General features: G+C 43.5%; 1 protein-coding gene across 2 annotated transcripts in view; it reads right to left on the bottom strand.

The window, feature by feature from the left end:
- Positions 1 to 26,574, bottom strand: part of ANKHD1 (ankyrin repeat and KH domain containing 1) — a 195,988-nt gene that overhangs the window by 76,977 nt on the left and 92,437 nt on the right. The window contains exons 5-9 of one of the 2 annotated variants that reach the window (XM_065410007.1): positions 21,878 to 21,972; positions 14,037 to 14,274; positions 13,535 to 13,726; positions 11,512 to 11,621; positions 610 to 714 (exon numbers count right to left, since the gene is read on the bottom strand). In XM_065410007.1, the coding sequence (XP_065266079.1) occupies positions 610 to 714; positions 11,512 to 11,621; positions 13,535 to 13,726; positions 14,037 to 14,274; positions 21,878 to 21,972 (740 nt within the window). Of the gene's footprint in view, positions 1 to 609; positions 715 to 11,511; positions 11,622 to 13,534; positions 13,727 to 14,036; positions 14,275 to 21,877; positions 21,973 to 26,574 lie in introns of those variants that run through there. The other variant, XM_065410006.1, reaches the window with a different exon arrangement.

Consider the following 26,574-nt stretch of genomic DNA (forward strand, 5'->3'; position numbering starts at 1 on the left):
CTTTGATTTATGAGGGTTCTAATTACCCTGAAAATGCTAAAAACTCAAGTCCTCTGAGGGCAAATATTTTACCGCACTGTTCTGAAGAATTTCTAAGTAAAACTATTTTGAACTTTTTTTTGTCCTCCCTCCACCCCTCCCCCACTGAAAATTTGGAGTGAGTTTTTTTTATTAATTTTGTTCCCCTTTTTATAATATTCTCAAGACTAAACTCTGATCACAAGACTCAAAGTTATAAAAAAGTTAGTAACATGTCCTCTACAGACAAATTTCATGAGGTGGATACAAAACACAGATTAAAACCCAAATGGATTTCTGGTTAAGAGAACTGAAGACTATGAGACCCTATAGAGATATGGTGATCCTATTATTTGTAAAGAGTTTATTGTAGCCACTATTTGTGAAAAGCTGGTTTAATAAAATGACCCTTTCCTATACAGGGAGGGAGTAGGGTAGTAATTAAGAAAGAAAGATTAGAAATCAAGCCAAAGGACTGCAGAGAAAGAAACCAAATAAGTAGAGCAATGATGGAGATTTAATATGCTACATAGCAAGTCTTTGCACCTCTGATGAAATCTAGATGCCGTAAGCCATGCTTGCTGTGAACATCTATTTTTGAGGTTTTAGCTTACAAGCATCAAAGGCCAACCTCACCTGATGCTTGGCCGTCTCTATGCCCTCCAAAATAGTCTTCTTTAAGTCCTCCTGCTTGTCCTGCGGAAGGAAAAAGAAGAACTCACGGATCTTATTCTATAAATAAAATTAATACTTGGCCGTGAAGACCTGGTGATTACAATTTCAGTTGGTCAGCATCACCAGCTGAATTAGCCTGAGGAGGACAAAACTAGTCTTTAAACCAAGTAATGCAATTCTTCACCATCATAGCCTCAACCTAAGCCACCCAGACTCATGTGGCTAGTCGAAGTTACACACAATATCCACTGGTGCAAATTACCAGATGCTTTCTTGGTCACACCCAGTCATCACATATTCTGCACCATTGGAATAAGTACAGACTGACCTAGCACAGCCAAAAATACGACTGCAATAATTCAGTTTCAGTGTTTTGGGCGCACTCTTATAGTTCTTTTGTTACAGAGACAACATGAACATTCTTACTAATAACCCTGGATCCTCTATTGTCTTCTCCAGATAGTCTAGAACCAGCACCAAAAAAACACGATTACTTTTCAGTCCCTCACACTGAAAGCAACATATTAATCTCCCTCACTGTATAATGCAAAGCCCTACTTACAACCTACACAATGTTAGCAAGAACTCAGGTTGACATATATACAAATGTTAAGTGTGCAGTGTGATGTATTTAAGGAAAACATAAGGTTGATATTAAGGATTTACTTTATGGTGTGAGGGAAATTAATGTGTAGTATGTTTTCTTATCAATTGGAAGCAAAAAGAATTTCCCTGTGATGGTGCAGAACCTGTCAGTGAAAACTTGTGTAAGCACTAGGGTATGATTAAGAGGTGTCCCTTAGCTTGGCATTTCCTTACCCTTTAGGGTCTGAGTTGAGTGGCTATCAGTTAACCAACCCTACTCCCTTTTAAACATGGTGTTTATAGAATTTCCTAGGTTTTTAAATGCAAGTGTACCATGGTTTGGAGGAAGCGTGGGCGTTTGAGATGAAAAGGAAGGATGGATGTTATGCTACTTGCAGGTCTCTCTTTACCCTCCTGAACTCCAGCACAAAAGTGCCCACATTCCAGGGGATCCTCCCTAATGCTGCACCTGTTACCCTGGGCCAGCCACAGCTCTACAGAACAGTGTAGTCTCTGCTGAAGGCGCAGAACTACACAGGCTACAGAGAGCACAGCAATGCAGCTTGTATCTTCTCCCCAGAAATCTTGGCTGCTGCTCCCTAACTCTCCTTACTAAATCATAAAGAATATGGGCCAGCATCTTCCCTGAGGGCAACCTATGACTTCAGTCCCATTGGAAATGAGAGTCAAGAGGCTGGCTCTCAAATGTACTGCATTTCAGCTAAATCAAGATCTCAGTTTAGGAGGAGAAGAGATCTCCAACAAAATGCACTTTTAGCTGCTTAGAGGAAGGTAAACTGAGTTAGGAGCCAGGAGATAAAAATCTCATTTGCCACTCACTACTGTTTGTATTTCTGTGATTTTCAGTCCTTAATTTTGAACCAGCAGGCCTCATACCCACCTCTCAGGAAATACACAATCAAGCTGTGACACTGAGTACCTTTCCCAGACTTGAAGGAGCAGCTTTGAGTAAAGTCAGAAGCTTGCCTCTCACACCAACAGAAATTGGTACAATAAAAGATTATCTCACCCACCTTGTCTTGCTAATATCCTGGGACCAACATGGCTACAATACTGCAAGCAACAATGGAGGATATTCAATTCTGCCATTTGAAATGGAAACTCCACAACATGAAAAAAAAGGAAGCAAAACAGTTACTTCCTGAGCAAATGCAAGAAGCAAAACATCTCCAGAGGACTCACCATCTATAACCCTCTAACCACTACATACAACTCCAAATATGCTGAGCAGCTCTGTAGGAGGACTCAAAAAAATTGAGGAACCATCTCCTGCAACTCTCATACTCCGTAAGAGACCACCTCAAACAAGAAATCATCACATACTCCCACACACAGATGGGGGAGGAGGGGTGAAATCAGGAAACCTACCTGGAGATCATGCAAGAAACCAAAAACAGCTATTACAAAAATCTGATGACAGCCATCCAACACAAAAGCAAAGTGGAACCAATTGCAACAACTTCACAAACCACAGAACACCACCTCTGGGAGAAACCACGGCACCAGGACCCATCACACGGACATCCCATGACAACCCAACATCAATTTATTAAGACTACCTCTAACCAGAGCCTAAATAACTGTACTCTCCAAGGGACCAAACTTCTACCCCATCACAGAACCTATCATCATACTACACCTCTACCCCGATATAACACGAATTCGGATAGAACGCGGTAAAACAGCGCTCCGGGGGGGTGGGGCTGCGCGCTCCGGCGGATCAAAGCAAGTTAGATATAACGCGGTTTCACCTATAACGCGGCAAGATTTTTTGGCTCCCGAGGACAGCGTTATATCAGGGTAGAGATGTAATATGTGGAGAACTAGAATTATTTCACTACTGATTCCACCTCAAAGAATTCTTTCACAACAATATCACCCAGAACTACCACCTCCCCACCAACAGTCATAAGAAAAAAGAATAATCTGAAAACACCCCACCACAGACAAAACCACACACTTGATCATTATACTGATTGACTAAAATCCCTAAACATCACATCCACCATACACTCCCACCGCCACTGCCAAGAGGACAGCTATACAGTCTCTGAAATCCAACCACCAGATAGCAATTAAATCAGCAGACAATGGGGATTCCATCACAGTCCTCAACTGTGATGACTATGTTAACAAAGCCTACAACTCTTTGACACCACCTACTATAAAGAGCTCAGAGACAACCCAGGAATCTAAGGATATCATCAAATCCTTCCCTGCTCAACTCCAAGAGAAACTCTAACAACCTTGTCCCCCACAAACTTTCTATGTGTTTCCCAAGATACACAAACAAGGGAATCCAGGAGACCCATCATATCTAACCTTGGCGCTCTTAATGAAGCAATATCAGGACTCATAGAAACCATCCTCAAGCTACTGACCACATAAAGGGTCAGTGTCCTCTAGCACACAACCAGTTTCCACCAGAAACTCTAAACATTAACAACCTCCCTCAGAACACCATCCTTGCCACCATGGATGTCACCTCCCTATATACTAACATCTCTCACAGTGATGGCACTGCTGCCTGCCTTGAATATCTACAAGACAATGGACAACACTCACATATCCATCTCAAACACATTGCCAAACTCATCCATTTCATCCTCACCTATAACAATTTTATATTCAACATCTTATCCAAACAATGAGAACAGCCATGGGTACCACATTGGCTCCCCAGCATGCCAACCTCTCTTCATGGGCTACCTTGAGGAAGAATTCCTGGACAAATGCACCACAAAACCAATGCTATACCTGAAATACATCAATGATGTTTTTATCTTCTGGACAGATGAGCTAAACTTCCTTATAGATTTTCACCACAACTCCAACCACCACTACCCATCCATTCATTGAGCACTCCCATATCAGCATCAAACTTCCTGGACATCACGATCAGCTTCAACAGTGGAACTTTAGAGACAGCTATGTACAAGAAACCCACAGATCACCACACTTACTTTCACAGATCCAGTAGCCACACCAAACACACCAAGAAATCAGTTTTATGCAGCCAAACACTCTGATACCACGGAATATGCACCAAGGAGAAAGTCCAGGATACACAGCTTACCACGCTTAAAACACCAGGACATTCCACCAGAGAAGTAGATTGCAGCATGGAACAGGCCACTCAAATACCTCCGAGTACCTGCTTCAATATGGAAAAAGCCCTCCAACCACAGCCCCCTAGTTGTCACCTATCACCCCACACTGGAACCCACACGGTGTATCATTAAGCAATTACAACCCATACTCGACGCGGACCACATACTGAAAAATCTCTCTCAAGCCACCTCTTTTGGCCTTCAAATAACCCCCCCCCAACTTCTCCAGCTTCATCAGAAGCAGCAGCAAGCTCCCCAAAAACCAAGCCATACCAACTCAAAGCAGCACCAAATCCTGTTGTAACAGATGCAAAATCTGCAGAAGTATCTCTCCTGCTACAACACAGCTTTCAAGATCCATGAGTCCTACACATACCTATCACAACATGTGGTATACTTCACCCAATGCACTAAGGGTACATATCTATGCTGGAATAAAAGATCCGTGGCAAGGCCACAGTTGGCCTGGGTGAGCTATCTCAGGCTTGCGGGGCTAAAAACTGCTGTGCAGACATTTGGGCTTGGCCTAGAGCGCAGGCTCGGGAGCCCTCCCTGCTTGTGCGGTCCCAGAGCCTGGTCACCTACACAGCAATTTTACAACTCTGCAAGCCCAAGTCAGCTGACATGGACCAGCCATGGGTGTTACTTGCTGTGTAGATGTACTCTTTATTCCCCAATAACAATTATGTGGGTGAAACAGGACAATCACCATGAACTCTCACAAAAAATAATAATAAAAGACAATTACATCATATTACCTGTGGGTGAATACTTTTCACAAAGCAATCACTCCTTATCTGACCTCTCAATCTTCAGCCTCAAAGGAAACCTGCACACCTTCAAAACACGAGCCTGGGAGCTTGCTATACACTAAAAATCATGGACTTACAGACACTGGATTTGTTGTTTATTACAACAATCTGTAACCCATTAACCCCTCTTTTTGTCCTATGACTGCAGAGGTTTCAACTGGCCACTTCACCTCAAATAGTCTCTTCCAATACACGTTAACTACTTATGCTAAATAGTCTGTTCCACCTTGTATTTTGCGGACACTGACTACCTTTCCCAGATCTGAAGAGCTGTGTGTAAGCTTGAAAGCTAGTCTTCCACCAATAGAAGTTGGTCCAATAAAAGGTATTACCTCACCCACCTTGTTTCTCAAGTATCACACAGGTAATTTTACGAATAAGATAATATAGGTTGCCAAAGGTCACTTAGCAGCATCAGGCACAGAACCCAATCTCATCCATAGAATTTTTCATGGGTCACATTTTGATGGCTTGTGTCACATTTAAAAATTGAGAGAAGTATGATTGTTTTAACAAAATAGTGGCTATGTTCCATGAGGACATGCAGACACACTGCTGCTCAGAATAAAATCTGACAAATCTAAGTGCTTAGCTAGGCCATCTATAACCACTACTTTAACCATTAGATCACACTCCTCTCCCAGAGGAGGAAATAAAATCCAGGAGTCCTGATTTTCAGCATTCTATTACTTCTGAGCTAATAACTGTGAAACCCACTGGGAAAGTGGGTATCATTCCCTCTCCAGTGGCTGATACAAACAGAGAACAGCTATTACTGTAGCTCAAATGGTAGAGGTCTCAACTAGTGATCTGAAAGTCCAGGGCTCAAACTCTGCTGAGGATACATGTGGGTTGGTTGCAAGTGACAAAAAACAGGAATTAAGTTTTCTTTTTAAAAATATTGACTCAGCAAGAAAATATCTTTACAGATGGTGTAGCATTCAGCAAATAACAGGTATTACACATTTTGGTCATTTGTCACATTGTGTTTGCTTATCACAAACTGGCAAGTGTGTGGTCCGATCATTTTAGTGAAATGGTTGTGGCTTCAGTAACATAAAGAGCTAGACCTTTAATCATTTTTGTTGCTCTCCTCTGGACTTTCTCCAATTTGTCCACATCTTTCCTGTAATGTGGCGCTCCCCCCAGACCTGGACACAATAGTCCAGTTGAGGCCTAATCAGCGCGGAGTATTGCTTACAATAAGTAAGTATTGCTTACAATACTCCTGCTAATAATCCCAGACTCATGTTCGCTTTTTTCCCCCAACAGTGTTACACTGTTGATTCATATTTAGCTTGTGGTCCACTATGACCCCCAGATCCTTTTCTGCAGTACTCCTTCCTAGTCAGTCATTTCCCATTTTGTACGTGTGCAACTGATTGTTCCTTTCTAAGTGGAGTACTTTGCATTTGTCCTTATTGAATGTCATCCTATTTACTTCAGACCATTTCTTCAAATCATTTTGAATTTTAATCCTATCTGCCAAAGCACTTGCAACCCCTCCAGCTTAGTATCATCCTCAAACTTTATGAGTGTACTCTCTATGCCATTATCTAAATCATTGATGAAGATATTGAACACAACCGGACCCAGACTGATCCCTGCAGGACCCTGCTCGTTATGCCCTTCCAGCATGACTGAACCACTGATGATTACTCTCTGGGAACTGCTTTCCAACCAGTTTTGCACCCACCTTATAGTAGCTCAAAACTGCTCAAGATAGTTAAGACCAAAGCAGACTGTGAAGAACTTCAAAAAGATCTCACAAAACTAAGTCATTGGGCAACAAAATGGCAAATGAAATTTAATGTGAATAAATGTAAAGTAATGCACATTGGAAAAAATAACCCCAACTATACATACAATATGATGGGGGCTAACTTAACTACAACTAATCAGGAAAGAGACCTTGGAGTCATCATGGATAGTTCTCTGAAGACGTCCACGCAGTGTGCAGCGGCAGTCAAAAAAGCAAACAGGATGTTAGGAATCATTCAAAAAGGGATAGAGAATAAGACGGAGACTATCTTATTGCCTTTATATAAATCCATGGTACGCCCACATCTTGAATACTGCATAAAGATGTGGTCTCCTCATCTCTAAAAAGATATACTGGCATTAGAAAAGGTTCAGAGAAGGGCAACTAAAATGATTAGGGGTTTGGAACAGGTCCCATATGAGGAGAGACTAAAGAGGCTAGGACTTTTCAGCTTGAAAAAGAGGAGACTAAGGGGGGATATGATAGAGGTATATAAAATCATGAGTGGTGTGGAGAAAGTGAATAAGGAAAAGTTATTTATTTGTTCCCATAATATAGGAACTAGGGGCCACCAAATGAAATTAATGGGCAGCAGGTTTAAAACAAATAAAAGGAAGTTCTTCATACAGCGCACAGTTAACCTGTGGAACTCCTTGCCTGAGGAGGTTGTGAAGGCTAGGACTATAACAGGGTTTAAAAGAGAACTAGATAAATTCATGAAGGTTAAGTCCATTAATGGCTATTAGCCAGGTTGGGTAAGGAATGGTGTCCCTAGCCTCTGTTTGTCAGAGGGTGGAGAGGGATGGCAGGAGAGAGATCACTTCTCATGTTGCATTTCCCTAGTTTGTTTATGAGACTTATGTGAGACAGTATCAAAAGCTTTACTAAAGTCAAGATATACCACATCTAATACTATCCCCCTATCCACAAGGCTTGTTACCCTGTCAAAGAAAGCTATCAGGGTGGTTTGACACGATTTCTTCTTAACAAATCCACGCTGACTGTTATTTATCACATTATCTTCTCGATGTTTGCAAACTGATTACTTAATTATTTGCTCCATTATCTTTCCTGGTACTGAAGTTAAGCTGACTGGTCTGTAATTTCCCGGGTTGTCCTTGTTTCCCTTTTTATAGATGGGCACTATATTTGCCCTTTTCCAGTCTTCTGGAATCTCTCCCATCTTCCATGATTTTTCAAATATAATCACTAATGGCTCAGCTATCTCCTCAGTCAGCTCCTTGAATATTCTAGCATGCATTTCATCGGGCCCTGGTGACTTGGAGACTTCTAACTTGTCTAAGTATTTTTTAACTTGTTCTTTCCCTATTTTAGCCTCTGATCCTACCTCATTTTCCCTGGTATTTACTATGTTAGATGTCCAATCACCACCAATCTTCTTGGTGAAAACTGAAACAAAAGTCATTAAGCACCCCTGCCATTTCCATATTTTCTATTATTGTCCCTGCCCCCCCACCCCCACCCCGCATTGAGTAACAAGCCTACCCGGTCTTTGGTCTTTCTTTTGCTTCTAATGTATTTGTAGAATGTTTTCTTGTTACCCTTTGTCTCTAGCTAGTTAGATCTCATTTTGTGCCTTGGCCTTTCTAATTTTGTCCCTACAAACTTATTTGTTTATATTCATCCTTTGTAATTTGACCTAGTTTCCACTTTTTGTAGGACTCTTGATTTTTAGATCATTGAAGATCTCCTGGGTAAGCTAGGGCGGTCTCTTGCCAGACTTCCCATCTTTCCTACGTAATGGGATAGTTTGCTCTTGTGCCCTTAATAATGTCTCTCTGAAAAACTGCGTACTGTCTTCAATTGTTTTTCCCCTTAGACTTGCTTCCCATGGGATCTTACCTACCAACTCCCTGAGTTTGCTAAAGTCTGTCTTCTTGAAATCCACTGTCTATTTTGCTGTTCTCCCTCCTACCATTCCTTAAAATCATGAACTCTCATGATCACTTTCACCCAAGCTGCCTTCCACTTTCAAATTCTCAACCAGTTCCTCCCTATTTGTCAAAAATCAAATCTAGAACAGCCTCTCCCCTAGTAGGTTTCTCCACCTTCAGAAATAAAAAATTGTCTCCAATACTTTCCAAGAACTTGTTGGATAATCTGTGCCCTGCTGTGTTATTTTCCCCAACAGATGTCTGAGTAGTTGAAGTCTACCATCACCACCAAGTCCTGTGCTTTGGATGATTTTGTTAGCTGTTTAAAGAAAGCCTCATACACCTCTTCTTCCTGGTTAGGTGGTCTGCAGTAGACCCCCTACCATGACATCACCCTTGTTTTTACCCCTTTTAACCTTACCCAGAGACTTTCCACAAGGCTGTCTCCTATTTCCATCTCAAACTCAGTCCAAGTCTATACATTTTTTATATACAAGGCTACACCTTCTCCCTTTCTTCCCCTGCCTGTCCTTCCTGAGCAAGCTGTACCCTTCTATACCAATATTCCAGTCATGTGTATTATTCCTCCAAGTCTGTGATGCCAACTATGTCATAGTTGTGTTTACTTACTAGCATTTTGAGTTCTTCCTGCTTAATCCCCATACTTCTTGCATTAGAATACAGACATCTGAGATATGGATTTGATTCCCCGCCCCCAGTTCGGTCTTCTCTCCTTTATCCCTACTATAAGAGCACATGCTCTCCCCATATTCTGACCATGTTTGCGGATTGGATGTGGATACAAATTTTGTATCCACACAGGGCTCTAGAATGCAGGCCACGTGCCTGAGACCTGAAATTTGTAGCAAGTAGCGTACAGTGGTCGGTGCATGCGCTGTTGCCCTCCTTGTACTCCAAAAAGAGGGTATAAAGGGTGGTATGGACCAATACCTCTCCAGTTTTCTTACCATGAATCAAATAGGATCCAAACCAGAGGGGAAGGAGGGTGGGTAGAAGAATACAAATAAGAACCACCCATCTCAAAGAACCTCAAGTTGTGGGTAAGGAACCTCCATTTCTTCAGTGCTGGTCCCTATGTGGTCTCCCTCTGCTGCTGAGAGAAAAAGCCTGGACTGCCTATGAAAACTGAGGTGGTCTGAAACTAAATTTTCTTTCTAAAAGAACAGTGCTTTTGTAATTCACTAGTGCAGCATCACAGCCATGACTTTAAGTTTACCTTTTTTAAACAACTGTAATTTTAAAACTGCTGTTTAAGCATGGGCTTCAATAAGCATCTAAGTGGTTGTTTAAGCAGCTTAATAAGGACGCTGAAGACTGGTAGACTCAAGTTATTGTAATGATACTCTTTACATACCTTTTAATACTGTTTTTCTACAAGTAAGTCAATGTAAGTAGCTCCCACAATCAGTGTGGCTGTGTTGTAGTGAGAGACAATTTAAGAAATTCAATTTCAAAGATTCAACAGGTTACTATAAATAAAGTTCAGAAACTGAGTGAAGTTCAGGCTTCCAATCCCCTGAGCTACTTGTAAATTAGTGAAAGAGCTATAGGCAGTGGGAGAGGGAGAAAGCTAACACCTTAAACCTATTGAAGAAATGCAAGAAAAGCAGTGCTGATGGACTCCAAAGACAGCCCCAGCCTAGAAAGATGGAGACTGAAAAAGGTTCAAGGGTGGAAGATCCACAAGAATGCTTTAGCGCTCCTCAGAAGGACTATTAAAAGCAAACGATAATTAAGTTTTGAACACAACTTAAAAAAAATTAATGGTTAGATCCCTGAAGCTGGCAGGTACACTGAAGCAGGAATTTTAAGCCTCCAGCTGACTGGCAGCAGCAATCACCAATAAACCCAAAACAGCAACCTAACTTACTATTTAATGGACATACTATGCAGAACACAACAAAACACAACCCAGGAGTAACATGGGAAAACCATGGAAGTGGCCTAGAAGGCAAACAGACATTTACTAGGATGTGGAAGCAGGGATGTGGTATAAAATTCCAATATACTCTGCCCTTTGGGAAGGCATTTGTTGCACATTTAGTCTAAATTTTGAAAGCTGTGCTGTAGAAAGAATACCAAAATGATAGAAAGTGTCCAAAGATCAATAAGAAAAATATATATATATATATATATATAAATGGGCAGAAGCAGTTAATGCCTATGAAGTTTAAAATGCAGAGAGAAGTAGTCCCAAAAATTTCTAATCCAGTACTCGAAACTCAGGATTCTGGGACATGAATGAAGAATAAGACTGGCAGAACTAAAAGAATAGACAAAAACTATACCTTGCAGAGTAATGAGCCCCATGGTGCATTTTGCCAAGGGCAAGAGAGTGAACTATTACAAAATCCAAGAATTAGTTAAGTATTTAACTAATGGATGCATTAATATTTAGTGCTATTCCTCTTAAAGTAACTGGGACAGATGTTGCAGGCTTTCAATCCTCCTTTTGACTAGTACCACCAATGTATACATATCTTAACACTTGCAAAGCATTCTTCTTGCTTTATATTAAGCACATAACTTTTTTTCTGTAAGAAAGGTAAAAGTAAATGCTAAGTTTGCAGTTAAAATATTTTCATGCACAAGATACACATGAAAAGTCTTACTAAATCAGCACCAGCTTGAAGCAATACGTCTGCAACATCAGTATGTCCATTTTCACAGGCATAGGTCAAAGCTGTGTCTCCTGTTGCTGTTGTAGCATGGACATTCGCTCCTATAAAAGCAACATAAGTTGTACTGGTTACTGTAGACGTCCTCTCACCCAAATATTTTATCTGAGTGAATCCACTAACAATTCAACCTAAAAAAAGCAACAGATCTTCCTTCCGTGGCAACTGAAGCCATGTTCTACTTACTGCCAACAGCACCGGGCCTAATAGGGAAAAAGACCTGAGAGACAGCAGTAGAATCAGGAATTTGTGGCAAAGGAAGGTTGTGGCACATTTGACAGCAGTTAAAGTGCTGAACAAAACTGTTCAACTCACTCACTGCAGTGCTGATTGGCAGCAGCATTTCCCCCCACGGTGCTGAAGATTTCAGCTCGTAAATCCATGTCTGAATTCAGGCTGTGTTTCTTTTCTGAAGTCTTGTTCAACAACCTAGCGTAGGGGATAGCAAACTATGGCCCAGGGGTTGCATCTGGCCCTTCATACATTTTAATCCAGCCCTCGAGCTCCCGCCGGGGAGCAGGGTCGGGGGTTTGCCCCACTCCAGCCAGGGAGCGGGGTTGGGGGCTTGACCCGCTCCGTGCGTGCCATGGCTCCACACGGTTCCCGGAAGCAGCGTCATGTCCCCCCTTTGGCTCCTATGTGTAGGGGCAGCCAGGGAGCTCTGAATGCTGCCCCCACCCCAAGCGCCACCCCCGCAGCTTCCATTGGCTGGGAACCGCGACCAAAGGGAGCTGCAGGTGCAGCACCTGCGGACGGGGCAGCACGCAGAGCCTCCGCATAGGAGCCGGAGGGGGAACATGCCGCTGCTTCCGGGAGTTGCTTGAGGTAAGTGCCGCCTGGAGCCTGCACCCCTGACCTCCCCTCGTGCCTCAACCCCCACCCCCAACCCTGATCCCCCTCCCACCCTCCAAACCCCTCGGTCCCAGCCTGGAGCACCCTCTTGCATCCCAAACCCCTTATCTCCAGCCCCACCCCAGAGCCCGCACCCCCAGCCGGATCCCCCTCCCGCACCCTGAACTCCTTATTTCTGGCCCCACTGCAGAGCCTGCACCCCCCAATTGGAGCCCGCACCCCCTCCCGCACCCCAACCCCCAATTTTGTGAGCATTCATGGCCCACCATACAATTTCCATACCCAGATGTGGCCCTCGGGCCAAAAAGTTTGCCCACTCCTGACCTAGAGTCTATTAACCTATGCACATTATCCCAAAACCCAGTTACTACGACACTTTCCTGCAGCGTGGGAGACCCATGTTCAAATCTTTTCTCCACATCTGGCAGAGGGAAGAATTGAAGCACAGTTTCCCACATCCCAAAGAGAGTACCCTAACTACTGGACTAAAGGTTTTAAGAGGTCTTGTTCCACCCCCTAGGATTTTTTTTTTTTTTTTTAATTTACTCATTTGTTTTTGTCAAAATGCTCAAAATAAAAACAGGTGTTTGGGGTTTTTTTAGTCTGGTCAAACCGAAATGTTTTGATTTTGTCAGTTTGATCAAAAGCTATTCAGCAAACACCACAAATTCACAAATAGTTACAGGTTGAATAAAACCGCATTTTTCACAGAATAAATTATTTGCCAAAAAACACTCAGCCCTAGTCAGTAGTGTACAAAAGCAGTAGTCACTGTTAATGTTATTTGTTAGAGTGCAAGCTTAATGACGACTGAGTACATATTTAGTTTTTGGCATCTATTGGATGGAAGCAAAAGCCTCATGGATGGTTGGACTGCATAACTGATACTGTTCAATTTAGGCAATATAAAGATGGAAAGGAATGCAGAATGTCTTTTCTCTTAAGTTGTTTCCATTCTTTTAAGGTTTTGGGAAGATGGAGTGTGCCCTGCTGCAACTTTAATTGCCAATAAGTGTAGTTATTTCCTGATTTATACCTTTTTTTTAGGCTAGCATTTTTTAAGCTAAATCTCCTATAAGTCAACCTGTCATTTATATCAACATACCTGCTGCCAATAAATATTTCACCAATTCAAGGTGTCCCTCCTGAGCAGCTTCCATTAAAGGTGTAGAGCAACCAAGTTCTATATCAGCTCCTGCCTTAATAAGGAAATCAGCTACTTCAGAAAATCCTCCACAGCATGCCAGAGTAAGAGCTGTTTCTTGCGTTTCTTCTGTCTGTGCATTTATATTTGCTCCTAGGGAACAAATTATCTGTTAATCTGTCTGGCCAGACAAGTAAATCATATAGGCACTCATCTTCCCGCTTTGCCCCTATCCCGTAGCCCTTAGCAAGAGATCAGAGTATGATAGTTCTATGTTCTTCCTATACAGTAACTGTCAAGTCACAACCACATGCTAAATATTGAGCCATTACACACAAACTAGCGAGGTCAGTACTTAACCATTCAGAATAAAAAAGACCATCAAAGAATATGTAATTTGAATAACTACTAAAAAGATGTAATTTACAGTACAGTAATTTATAAGATGAAATTGTTCTCTTACCCTGTGCCAGTAACAGTGCTACCATCTCCTCATGCCCTTCACGTGCAGCTTCCATCAGTGGAGTATAACCTTCATCATTAACTTCCTCAAGATTTGCTCCCCTTTCTATCAGTAGTGCGGCTAGTTCCACATGTCCACCACAAGCAGCTAGTGTAAGTGGAGATTCAAATGAATCCGCAGGCATATTGACTTGAGCACCACTATCTAGAAGCAAACGAGCTACTTCCACATGTCCATCCTAAGAGCAAAGTAAAAGTTAAAAAGAAATGAAATCAGAAACATCCCAATTTAACAAGGACACAATTGTTACAAATGTTATCATGCAAGTCCATTTTCAGACCCTGGTAAGATCTACTTTTAATTTTTCAGAAATCTTCTTGAAACAGTGTGTTTATACTACTTAGAAAAAGAAAAGATTTTTTTCAAACTAAAAACCTCATACAACATTAATAATGGCAACACTTTTGCATAATAATCTGAAAACTACTATATTTCACCTCCAATCAACTAGAAATTGTGTAATTTAGAAATAAAAAGTCAGATCCTTTATTTTATATTATAAGAGCTCTGGGGCAAGGACCACACCTTTTGGGCACTATGATAATATAGCTAGTAAATAATAATCCAATACACAATTATCAGACAGAGTTTAGCATGGTGAGTAATCCCACCGAAATCAGTAATGACTACTCCCAATAGTAAGCAATTAATCCAGTAAAAAATTAGCTTTTCCGTGATTGGCTTATCACCAGTATGGACAAATAACTAGCAGCTTCCATACCAAGGGAAGAAAAGTAACTATGGAGAAGTTAAAATGTGTTACAGCAAAGTGACAAGAGGGGAGAAACTGGGAGAATGAAGGAAAGGAGACCAAACAGCCGTTGGGATAAGCAGACCTCTTCACAGAGGCAGAAGGCCTAGGGTTGTCATAGAAGAACCTGAGAACTCACCAACTGAAGGCTATGTCAGCCAATATATGCAAATACAGCTGGTAACATCTCAAAAATGTAACTGGGCTCAGGTGGTGGCCTGGAAGAACTCGTCCACCAAAGATTTTTTATGCCCTGACTGGGGTGTGGCTTGGATAGAAAGCTCAAAGCTTCTCTGAGCAGGGGAGGCCAGCAAATGAGTAGTAGCATTGGACAAAGAATCTGACTGAGCAAGACCTGGATGTTTTCTGACTTTGCAAGACCTTTAGAACAGGGACCAGCATTTGAGGAATGGTTTGGGAGAGGTAGGCCTTGAGTATTTTGCAGAGGGTCCACAGAATGCCAATGGACCTGGAGTCTGGCCTTAGGGTTGGGGAGCAAGATATCCTAGTTAAGGTGGAAGACTGAGATTACAATGGGAAGATGGCTGTGGCACATTTAGAGAACTTCTTTTGGGGGAGGGATAGCTCAGTGGTTTGAGCATTGGCCTGCTAAACCCAGGGTTGTGAGCTCAATCCTTGAGGGGGTCACTTAGGGATTTGGGGCAAAATCAGTACTTGGTCCTGCTAGTGAAGGCAGGGGGCTGGACTCAATGACCTTTCGGGGTCCCTTCCAGTTCTATGAGATAGGTATATCTCCATTTATTTATGGAAAATGAGGCATGGGGGTTTCAAGATGGGGCTGAGAGCTCCTACAGAGTCTCTAACAAAGTTGAAGGCCACAGGAAACAGTGGAATAATGAAAGTAGGTTCAAATGCATCTGAGCAGAGGATACTTTTTACTTGACTTGGCTCCAGCAAACAGTGAGACTTACAGGGGCCTAAGGTAAGAGACTTCATTAGGGAACCTGATTATGAGAAGGGAACCCCAGTCAGAACTCTCCTATGGAGCAGGAGGTTTGTCTCCACTAGCTGAAGTTCCTTTGGCTGACAAATGGTGTCAGCAAGGAGTGTATCTGAAATCAGTCCCGAGCGTTGGTTACACTTACTATTAAACAGCAATTGTGTTTGACGCTGTTTCAGGAACTACAGCTTACAACGTTCAACTCAGTTTATCACTGGCTACACTTGCAGTTGAACAGTATTCAAGCACTGGGAAACAGGTGCAGCTGTTTTCAATACCTGTTGACAGCAACAAGCATTTTTGCTCATATCGACAAGGCATCTGGATACTAGCAGAGAACCCATGCTCAAACTCATTATGGAAGAACTCCAGATGGAGATAATAATGGATCGCCAGGCTACGATCCTATGGAAACTAAGAGAGACTTCACCCCATAGAAAACAAAGATAGTACCCTTCTCTCAGTAACAAAAGAGGACCCAGTTGGTAATCCATACCTTAGAACTGAGGGAGCTTTCATAAGCAAGGGCCTGAGACTGAGGCAGATTTGGTCAGGATAAAGGATAAGTCTTTGGAACAGCTGAAGACCCATGAACTAGACCCATCTCAGATGCGCTACACTTACATGAATCAGCAACTAAGTTCCCTCTACGCTGCATGGCCGCGCAGCAGGCTATTAAGGGCTGCGTAGCGGGGAGAGGTGTTTCTCCCCCAGCCAAGCTGACATGCAGCAGGCAGGAGGTGCCTCTCCCCTGGCCCTGGACTGCTGTGGCGAGAGGGATCTGGGGGGAGTCCTCTCCCCGCCGCAGCCCTGGGGCAGCCTTCACCCCAAACCCCTCATCCCCGGCCCCACCCCAGAGCCTGCATCCCTAGCCAGAGCCCTCATCTCCCACACCCTCTCTGCCCTAGCCCTGAACCCACCTGACCTCCGCACCCCAAATCCCTCATCCCCAGCCCAGAACCCACACCCCTAGCCAGAGCCTCACCCCCCAGCAGCCCAAATCTCTACCCCACCCTGAGCCTCCTCCGACACTCCAAATCCCTCAGCCTCACCCCCGCCACACATCACCTCCATATTGGTGCACATAACAAAATTCATTCCGCACATGGATGTAAAAAAATTAGAGGGAACACTGATCGGCAGGCATCAATCTTATTTCACTTTCTGCAGACCCTGTTATCAGTAAGAGGCGAGGAAAAGGTGTCAACTCCCTTCCCCACTAATGACAGAGAATGCATGCCGTATCCAGGCCTTGAGGTCCAAGTATATATGTTACAGTATCTGGGAAAGTTGCAGCTCAAGGGAAAGAGGTCCAATGAGCGAGGCTGAGAACAAGCGACTACTTTTTTTGAAGACCAACTAGTGGCAGGACCATTTTCTTGAAAGAAAATACTTCCAGCTCATCCAGACTGACGGATGTCTGCATGCGCAGGGCACTGAGGGAAATTAGTTTTTTCTCCACCTGGTGGACGAGAACATTGGATTTTGTCTGGAAGGAATGCTCTCGGCTTGAGCTTGATGATTCAGCTAAGCCAATACAGTTGTGTGGGTTTCACCTGATCAGGACATAACAGACAGCGGATCTCAAGGGCCTCAAAAGCCAACCTGATGGATTCCTGCTTGTGAAGGAACACTCAGGTTTGCTTGAGTTTGTAGTTCACTAATGATTTCCTCACTGAGGAAGTTAAGCCTGCTTCTCCTTAGGGGAGAAGCAGATCTTTGATAACTCCTTCAAGGTACAGTGTAAACGGCTGGGTGCGCTTAAAAGTAAGGGCAAGGAGAAAAAGCTAGTAGGTGATCTCACCTCCCCAGGGATGGATCTACATTGCTCTCTGGGCCAAGGTGGAGGTGTCCAAGAGACTGACCTCAAGAGGGTGTAATCTTGGCCATATCTTTGAAGGCATTAACACCAATGATGCACATAGAGCTGTTCCTGTCTACCACAAATTACAGCATGAAGTGAATGCTTTGTCTGGTTAGATCTCAATGAGCCACTGGATGGCTGTTCTAGAGGGGTAGAAGGCATAGATCTGTGCACCAGCAGTTTGAATTATCGTATAGCACACCCCCTCTCCCCTTCTTCTACCTTCCTTCTGGGAGGCAGAGTCCCAGTGGTTAGAAGGGAAGAGAATGAGTCCCATTTTGTGATAGCCAGAGGTCATGGAAGTCAGGATCCAGGCTGAAGAGCCCAAGGAGGTTCTTTGGTAGGTACTCCTGGGGGAATTCTGCACCAAAAAATTAAAAATTCTGAGCACATTTCCAAATTCTGCATATTTTGTCAAAATAACAATATAATCACACCAGTTTCAATTATTTTTGGTCATTTATTTCAAAATAAATGTCAGCAAGTACGTCTGTAACAATACAGACGAAAACAAAGATTCAGGAAATGTTTTTTTGACAAATAGATTCCTTACTAGGCGCAGGGAGGGATTGTTAGGGAGCTTCCCTCATGCAGACCCTGGCTGACCCCTAGCCTCTCCCATTCAGTCAGGCACATCTGCCCGGCACATCTGCCCATCCTTATGTATCCCTCCACCCCCATTCCCTCATCCCCCTGAGGCTCTATACCCCCTCCCCCATGTGTGTCTGTGCCCCCACTCAGCCATCCCTCACCCCCGGCCCCATGTGGCCATGCACCCTCTCCCCCATCCCCCTGTGGCCCTGCGCCTCCACTTCCATTCAGCCCCTGCCCGTCTACCCTCCCACACTAGCCCTTGTGAGCCCGTCTATGACTCCCCAGCAACCCCATGCTGTCTGTCGCCTGTTATCAGTAAGAGGCGAGGAAAAGGTGTCAACTCCCTTCCCCACTAATGACAGAGAATGCCCAAAAGGTACTGTGAAGAAGGAAGGCGCTCTCTTCCCTAGCTGGCCGGGAGCTGCTGCTCTGTTCTACTGCCATAGCGCCCTCTGGGTGAGCAAAAGGCAGAACTGCAGCAACTTTCTGGCAGAAGTTTTTTTCTGTGCAAAAAATTAAAAATATGCGCAGCTCATTAATTATGCACACACACAGTGGCACAGAGTTCTCCCAGGAGTGGGTAGGGAGGACACTGAATCAGATGAGGACATGATCCACTTCATGCAGTATTTGCTATACAGCAGTGGATAGGAAGAATCAGCACTGAGGTTCAACCCTAGAAGAAAATAAGGTGCTTCACCTCATTTGGATTTCTGTTCCTCCAGAGAGATTAAGGTTTTTGTTCGATAGGAGACCAATTAACTTCACTGTTCCAAAATGGCCCTAAGGGTTTTTGGAGGAACAAGAAAGTGAAAGGACACAGTGAGCAAGTCAATCAAATTCTAGCTCACCCTTTTCAGAAGACACTGTACAGGAGGAAGGAAAGGATGATGTTCCTCTCCACCTCTAAAAGTAGGAAAGGGTCCAAGGAGTGTGCTTGCTGTGGACATGGAGCTTTGAGTAAGCTTTCTTGGAAGGAAGGTGTGACGAAGTGGGAATTTTTAAAAATATTTTTACAATGCATAGGTGTGCCTCAGTTTCCTCCTACACCTTGCATGGTTAGCTGGAGGGGGTGGAAAGGATTAAGTCTGCTCAAGGCAGAACATGAGACATAGGTGTCTCACCTAGCTGTCCGCACCATTAAAGAACAGGCTTAAAGTGATCCAAATCAACAGAGAATCCATGAAGACAGACGCCTCAATGACTGAACAATTCACACCTATCAGCAGGAAACCCTGGCCAGTGAGATGTGTGAACTGAGATTGAGAACAAAGAGGAAAAGGTGTCAGGTGATGCGGAGGAGGACAGCTCTTTGGAGGGACTCAGGAGCTCACCTGGGTGGACAAAGGGACAAGAGATGGAGTTGAGCGGGAGTCAATCACAGCTTGACTGGCTCATCATGGCACTGGTTTGACTGGGATGGAGTATGGCTAAACTTCTGCCTCTCGCTGATAACATAAGGACTTTCAGATTCTGTATGTCATGTGACTAACAAATTGTTATCTTGTTTTGAAAAGGCTGCCTGTGTCACTGTAAATACTGAGAGCAGTGTGACCTGAAGGGGTACAGTACAAGCTTCCAGCAAGTCTGGCATGGCATGGATTCACTGGAAGGAGTCACGGAGAGAGACAGGGATTGCTGATGCAAAAGGCCCAATCTTGGAGGCCACAGGTCTGTCCATGGAACTGTGTGGGTCCTTGGGGCCTGGCACATTAAAACGATCACTCCCAGGAGACTGGCAGGGGCATAGGCTAGATCTTGTGACTCCGTGACAGAAGGCAAAAGGTAATTTGTTAGTGAGACCAGGGAGGCTGCAAAGGCCTGATCCATCCAGGCTTTTGGGCTCCTGGATTAATGGAATCCCTTGTGGTGACGGAATAGGGAAAGACTTACCTTCAGCATAATGTCTCGTAAGATCATAGTTGAGTCTAGGCCCTCCTAGAAGTTTCTTTAAAGGGGTTTTCGGGAAAAGGGGGAAACGTGGGAAGAGTTGTGGATATCCAAAGACTACAAAGGGCCGTGGAAGCAGAGCATTCACCAGGTTCAGAATTGCTCCTACTGTTGCTTGGATCTGGTGGCTTCAGCTTCATGTAAGACCACAGTGGAAATAGGGCCAGAACTGGCAGAATGGGCCTACTGCCAAATACAAATGAAGGGCACAGAAGGGGTATTAGCACTTCCTAGGTATTATTAGAAAGAAGTTTCCTCTGTCCTCTTCTGTTCTATGTTAGAGCCAGAGCTTCAACAATGCCTGGAAAGATGATGTCTCAGCAGAGGCAAGAGAACTGAGGAAGCCTGTCTGCACACCAGACAAAACTAAATGCAAAAACCCTGTATTTGGATTTGCTAGCACTTGTCTGACAGATGAGGACACATCCATTTATCAAAACTTGTGGCAGTCAGACCGTAAAATAAAAATGTTAAGTTTGGTTTAGCAATATCCTGATATTTAAATATGGACCAATATTTCCATTCTTATATTCCTTTTGTGAATCTTCTCCATCAGCCAGTTGTCAGTCTGGCACCCTATCTTACCAGATGATGACTAAGGCTGAGATTCTGTCATGGATTCTGTGACTTCTGCAGTGGCCGGTGCAGTTGGCAAGCAGCTCAGGAAGTCCCTGGGCCAGTTGCACTGGCTGCTGCTGGGGCAGTCTCGGACCACCGCCCCTCGCAGAAGAAGTTTGGGTGTGGGAGGTGGCTCAGGGCTGGGGTCCGGGACGGGGTGAGGGCTCTGGGCGGCGCTTACCTTGGCGGGAGAGGGGGGTCCCTGGAAGCAGCAACATGTCCCTCCCTAAACTCCTAGCTCCACATGCTGCCTCCGCCCGCAGCTCCCATCGGCTGCAGTTCCTGGGAGCGCGCGGAGCTAGGAGCTGAGGGTGGGACATGTCGCCGCTTCTGAGAAGTCAGGTAGGGAGCCTGCCAGCCCCGCTAATCCCCCCACCAGCACCAGCGGGGGTCCCGGGCAGCCCCCCGATCCCCGAGCACCGGCCTCCTCCAGCACCTGTGGGGGTCCCGGGACACCACCCGCATGAGCACCCGCAGCACTCCCAAGATTTAATCAGGGGCATAGCACAAGTCATGGACAGGTCACGGGCCGTGAATTTTTGTTTACTGCCTGTGACCTATCCATGACTTTTACTAAAAAAACCTGTGACTAAAACGTACTCTTAATGAGAACATTGCATCCTGAAAACCAACCTGCAGTGATTCTCTCTAAAGAGGTCCCTATTTTGTGCGTGTGTGTGTGGGGGGCTGTACCCTCCTTTCTCCGTGGGAGTCACAACAGCCCCCATCCAAAGCAGAAAGTGACTTACCAAGGGTGGTGGGTGGCTCACATATGGGGCAGCAGCAGAATGGTTGGCTCTATCACTGAAGGAGCCCATGGCAGTTTGGAGTGAACCAGGGCTCCTCATGGCAATGGTCATGAAAGGAAAGTGGGTAGAGAAGCTGGCTGTTGTGGGGCTGGGCTGCACTCCCCACCCCCCGCCCTTGATCACTCAGTGGATTAAAAAAAATCTCATTAACCAAAAAAGGCTTGCTTTGTTCTACCAACCCCCTTTACTCCTCTCTCACCCCCAAACAAAATTGATTCACTAAATGCTATTTACCATGCAGGCCTCCATTAGGGCTGTGTGCATCTCATCTGTTTTATGTTCTTGATCAGCTCCAGCTTCAAGCAGAAAACGAACCATATCTAAATGGCCTTCAAACACAAAACAAAACAATGTTACAAACATTAAGGAAGGGTTTAGTCAAAATATCATAATTTAGGTTTTTGTAGTTTGCCATTACAAGCCTATCCAATTATAATTTCTAAGTACACTGCTATTGTGGCAAAACACAAGATGGACATTCAACTTATAACAGTGGTCTTACCTGGAAGATTTTATCTTCTGGCTATGAAAAGTTGATAGATTGGCAAAAAAAATGCTGAAAGGAGAAAAATCAATCTAGAAGGTAAGAAACCTTCCAGAGAAGAACAGTATGAAGTTATAAACTTAGCTTGAAGTTTTTACTACAATAACTTTCACAGGAGTATTTTTATGCATTGCCTAAAAAGATCAGATGCTGTATTGTAAAAGCTTCAATCTAAAAAACAGAGTTGCCACACCTGTTCTTAAAAGCTTTGTTCAACCTCACTCAAATTAGTTTTATTTCACTTTCCTCTATGGAGCTTTCACATTTTTCTTCCGTGCAAAAACAAGTTTATTTAGGTAATTTGCTGATGGATTTTATCCTCTCAGCATGTAGGCAAGGAATGTTTTCCCTATGTTACAGAAGGGGAGTAGAAGGCATAGGGTAGGTTAAGTGATTTCCCAAGAAGATCAAACAGGAAGTCTGTGGTTGACCTGGGAATGAACACCCGGCCCAGAGTCCTATTATATCATTCTTTCCTACACGAGTTTTACTTAATTACAAGAAGTGCTAAGGATATTATCCTTTTTAGGTATCAAAAGTCTATTCCAGGGCTAAAAGTTCTTCATCATGCAGCATTTCATACTGTTGCAATCTACCATTTAAAAAACCCTGGTATCTGAATTTAAGTTCTTATTCAATCTGTCCAACTACCATCAATATTGTTCGTTACCCCAGACACAAAAATGTAGGGGGATATACTTAAGACACCACAACAGCACCTCCAGAGTTAAGAAAGAGAGTTTCTAAGCGATACCAGCACCCACTCCTCCCAACTTTAAGAGGAAAAGCAGCTGAAATTTTTGCCTGAAGTGTATTATGATTTTTCTTAGGTGAGAGGAAAATGTTTTGGAAAGTATGTCCTATTTTCCTAATACAGAGTTATGGAACTCGTAACTTTGAAAACTGGCAGATTTACCTTTGATAAATCTAATTTCATAAAAGATTCTCAAATATAGATGGTTAAAATTTTTAGTTTCATCAAATCCTCAATGGTGCACATAAAAACTCTTAAAATTCAGTTTGGGGGGAAATTTTTGGAGTTTAATACAAACATTTCAACTTTCAGAAGGTCTCTGCTAAGATAATGACTGTGAGACCTTAAGTTTAAGGAAGTTCAGTGTCTGTGAAACTTGCAAACTGAATAAAAGAAATTGTTGGAAAGGAAAATTAAGCCCAAGATTTTAAAAAAGTCAGTACAACTTATTTAGGTGCCTGAACTTCCGAAGTGCTGTACTCATCCCACTTAAGCCAACAGGAGTTGCTGGATATTGGGCAGTATGAAAATCAGGCTGCTTATTTAGGAGCTTAAATATGGACAATCTCAATTTATACACTGTTTCTGAAAGACCTGGCCTGAGAGTTACCCCCATAATATCACTGTTAGCTCACATAGCCACTTCTCCCAAAAAGCTTTCAACTTTTAATAAAGTCTCTAATTTTACTTTTCCCTTCACAGAATTTTTATATCACCCAATGTATTAAAAAAGTTAAGTAGACTTGGACTTCAGAAAAAGTAAAAACTATTGGATCCCACTTATGGTGTGCATGTGCCTCATGTGCACGAGACCCATATCTTTTGACCAGCAACATCCATTCAGGCTGTGCCTGTGCTCTGCCTGTGCTTGTGCACCTTCCTCCATCCGAGGGCACATTGGGAAGAATGGTCCCGATCAACTCTCAGTTCCTTTGATAATTCAGAATCCCAGCAGAGTTGGACTCCAAATGGGGCTGGGATAGAGGGCAGGTCATGAGATCCACATGCACAAAACATTTAGAAGATCCACAGTTACAACAACATAAGTAATCATGCTCTTTGAGTCTTTGTCCATGTAGATCTCACTTGTGATGATTCACTAGCAACTCCATGAGCACTATGATAGGGTCCATGAAGTCCTATCTATGTTTATCTAAATTAGGATTGAAGAATAGCTCTCTCAAATTTGGCATCTGATCTAGAGGCCAAATCCAGGGTATAACATATTGTAAAAGTATAAACTAAACTCCATGTAGCTGCTCTGCAGATTTCAGTAAGGAATATCATTAAGCAACCTGAAGAGACTGCTTGAGCTCCAGCTGTGTGTGTCCTGATTCCTGAAAGGAGGGGTAGACTTGATAACTAGTAGGATACTTTAATGCATGAGGTAACCAACCTGCATATCTGAAGAGATGGGTTGGCCCTTGTGACCCAAGAACCTCTTCATGCCAACTGGCAGAGGGTATAAGGGGGCATAGAGTTTTACAGGGATCCCCTGGGTCAAGCATATGCATATTAAGTTTACCAAAACATGGCTCTTGGTAGAGATCTCACATGCCAGTAGCCCACTAGTCAGCATTATCATTTTGAAATCCATGTATAGATAACGTTTAAGGACTTAAATATTTCTTCTGAAAATTAAGTTCTTAAGAAATTATGAGAGTTAAGGCAGGTCACCTAAAGGTGATAAACCTGCTCCTGTCAGGTTAGAGGGAAGAGATGTGTGTCTCTCTCTCTCTCTGGCTAGTCATATGTATACTGTCCACTTCCCAGTGGAGGCCTATTTGCATTACTGAAGCTAATGGAGATTGAGAAATCACATGAGAGCAAAACTGCAGGAAAACAAAAAGTGCCAGGGGTATCTTGTTTACAAGCAAAGAGCCTGTCTTATGAAAGGAGGGTCAAAGCCAACCTGGTTGGAAAATGCTGCAAAGACTTGGGTGAGCTAAACTTCATTAGACAGAAAACTATCTTGTTAATCATGTCTAGGTTCCAGAACAGGGGTTCTCAAACTGGGGGTCGGGACCCCTCAGGGGGGTCAAGGTTATTACATGGGGGGTTGCGAGCTGTCAGCCTCCACCCCAAACCCCGCTTTGCCTCCAGCATTCATAATGGTGTTAAATATGTAAAAAAGTTGTTTTTAATTTATAAGGGGGGAATCGCACACAGAGGCTTGCTATGTGAAAGGGGTCACCACTACAAAAGTTTGAGAACCACTGTTCTAGAATGTGTGTTCTATTTTACATGTAACCATTTGTTTCTAACACTGCCACTTGCTGCTTCTCAATTCTCTATACTTTGTTAAATAAGCTTTTACTTGTTTTCACTATAAACATATCTAAGTGCTAGGTCTTAAATGGTGCGGTCATCCAAGGTCTAACTGGTAAGTTGTGGTGACTGTTCCTTTGGGAATCTGGAATTCTGAGAGTGTCCGGTGAATGAGGTTGACGGATACTTCAGAGATACTCAGGGGGCTTGGAGCATGGCTATCACTAACCTGCAGAGGAAAAGTGGAGCCTGCGTGGATTAAGAGGGGAGTGCTTATGTTGCCTGTGCTACTAGCTGACAACTAGTAGGACGGGCACGGCTTCCTCACACAAAGGGGAAGTGGTAGCAAGATGCCTCAAAACCCTGGGAAGCGTAACAGCCCTAAACTGTTTTTCCAAGTGCCATGAACAAACAGGTGATTTTCTAAATAGCTTTGTTCTATCTAGGTAATGAAGAAGGGCTTGGGAAACATCTAAGGTGGGCAGTTTGGCTTCCCCGAGTTTGAGTGAGGTTTGAGGAAGAAAGCTAGGAAACAGATGGTTCGGTTTAAGTGAAAGTCAGTCAGACACCTCACATTTTTCAAATAAATTTTATCCCTGTGGAATACCATACGAGGAGTATATGCCATGGACCTCACAAGCCCACCTGCCTGAGATGATAGCTACCAGAAAGGCTGTTTTAAGGGCGAGATGGTGGAGGGAGCACTTAGATAAGTATGCAAAAGGGGCTTCAAGACCCATCAGAACTACATTAAGGTCCCATGATGGGGTAGGCTCCCGAATGCAGGGAATAGGCCGAACCAGTCCTTTTAGAAATTTTGAAACAGTGGAATGAGAGAACAGTTATATGTTTGAATGGGAGAGTGGCATTCTGAAACAGCAGCTACATGAACCTCGATAGTGCTGATCGTGAGACCTGATAGCTTGAGCTGGAGGACAACCCAATGCTGGGGATAGAAAATTTCAATGGATTGGTACCTTATTAGAAATCACAGATTGACATCTCTTCCACTTTGATGTGTAGACTGATTTTGTAGAGGGTTTCCTGTTCTGTATTAGGATTTCTGTGGAACAATCCTTGTCTGATGCATTCAACTAGCCAACTTCCAAGCAGTCAGATATAGAGATATGGGTACTGAGTGGAGAATTAGTCCCCTACAATGGCTGTTGTGGACAGATGCAGCAGAAATTTGAGTCAATACTGTCTTGCCTAATAAGGGGCTGTACCCTTCACTATGGCCACATCCTTCCTGATGTTCCTTATGACTCTTGGCATCAGGGGAACAGAAGACAATGCATAAAGACATTGAAACCAAAGAATGAGGAAAGCATCATGGAGTGACACTGGCCTGGTACTTGCTCTGGG

The sequence above is a fragment of the Emys orbicularis genome, chromosome 8 (genome assembly GCF_028017835.1).
Source record: "Emys orbicularis isolate rEmyOrb1 chromosome 8, rEmyOrb1.hap1, whole genome shotgun sequence".
Lineage (NCBI taxonomy): Eukaryota > Metazoa > Chordata > Testudines > Emydidae > Emys > Emys orbicularis.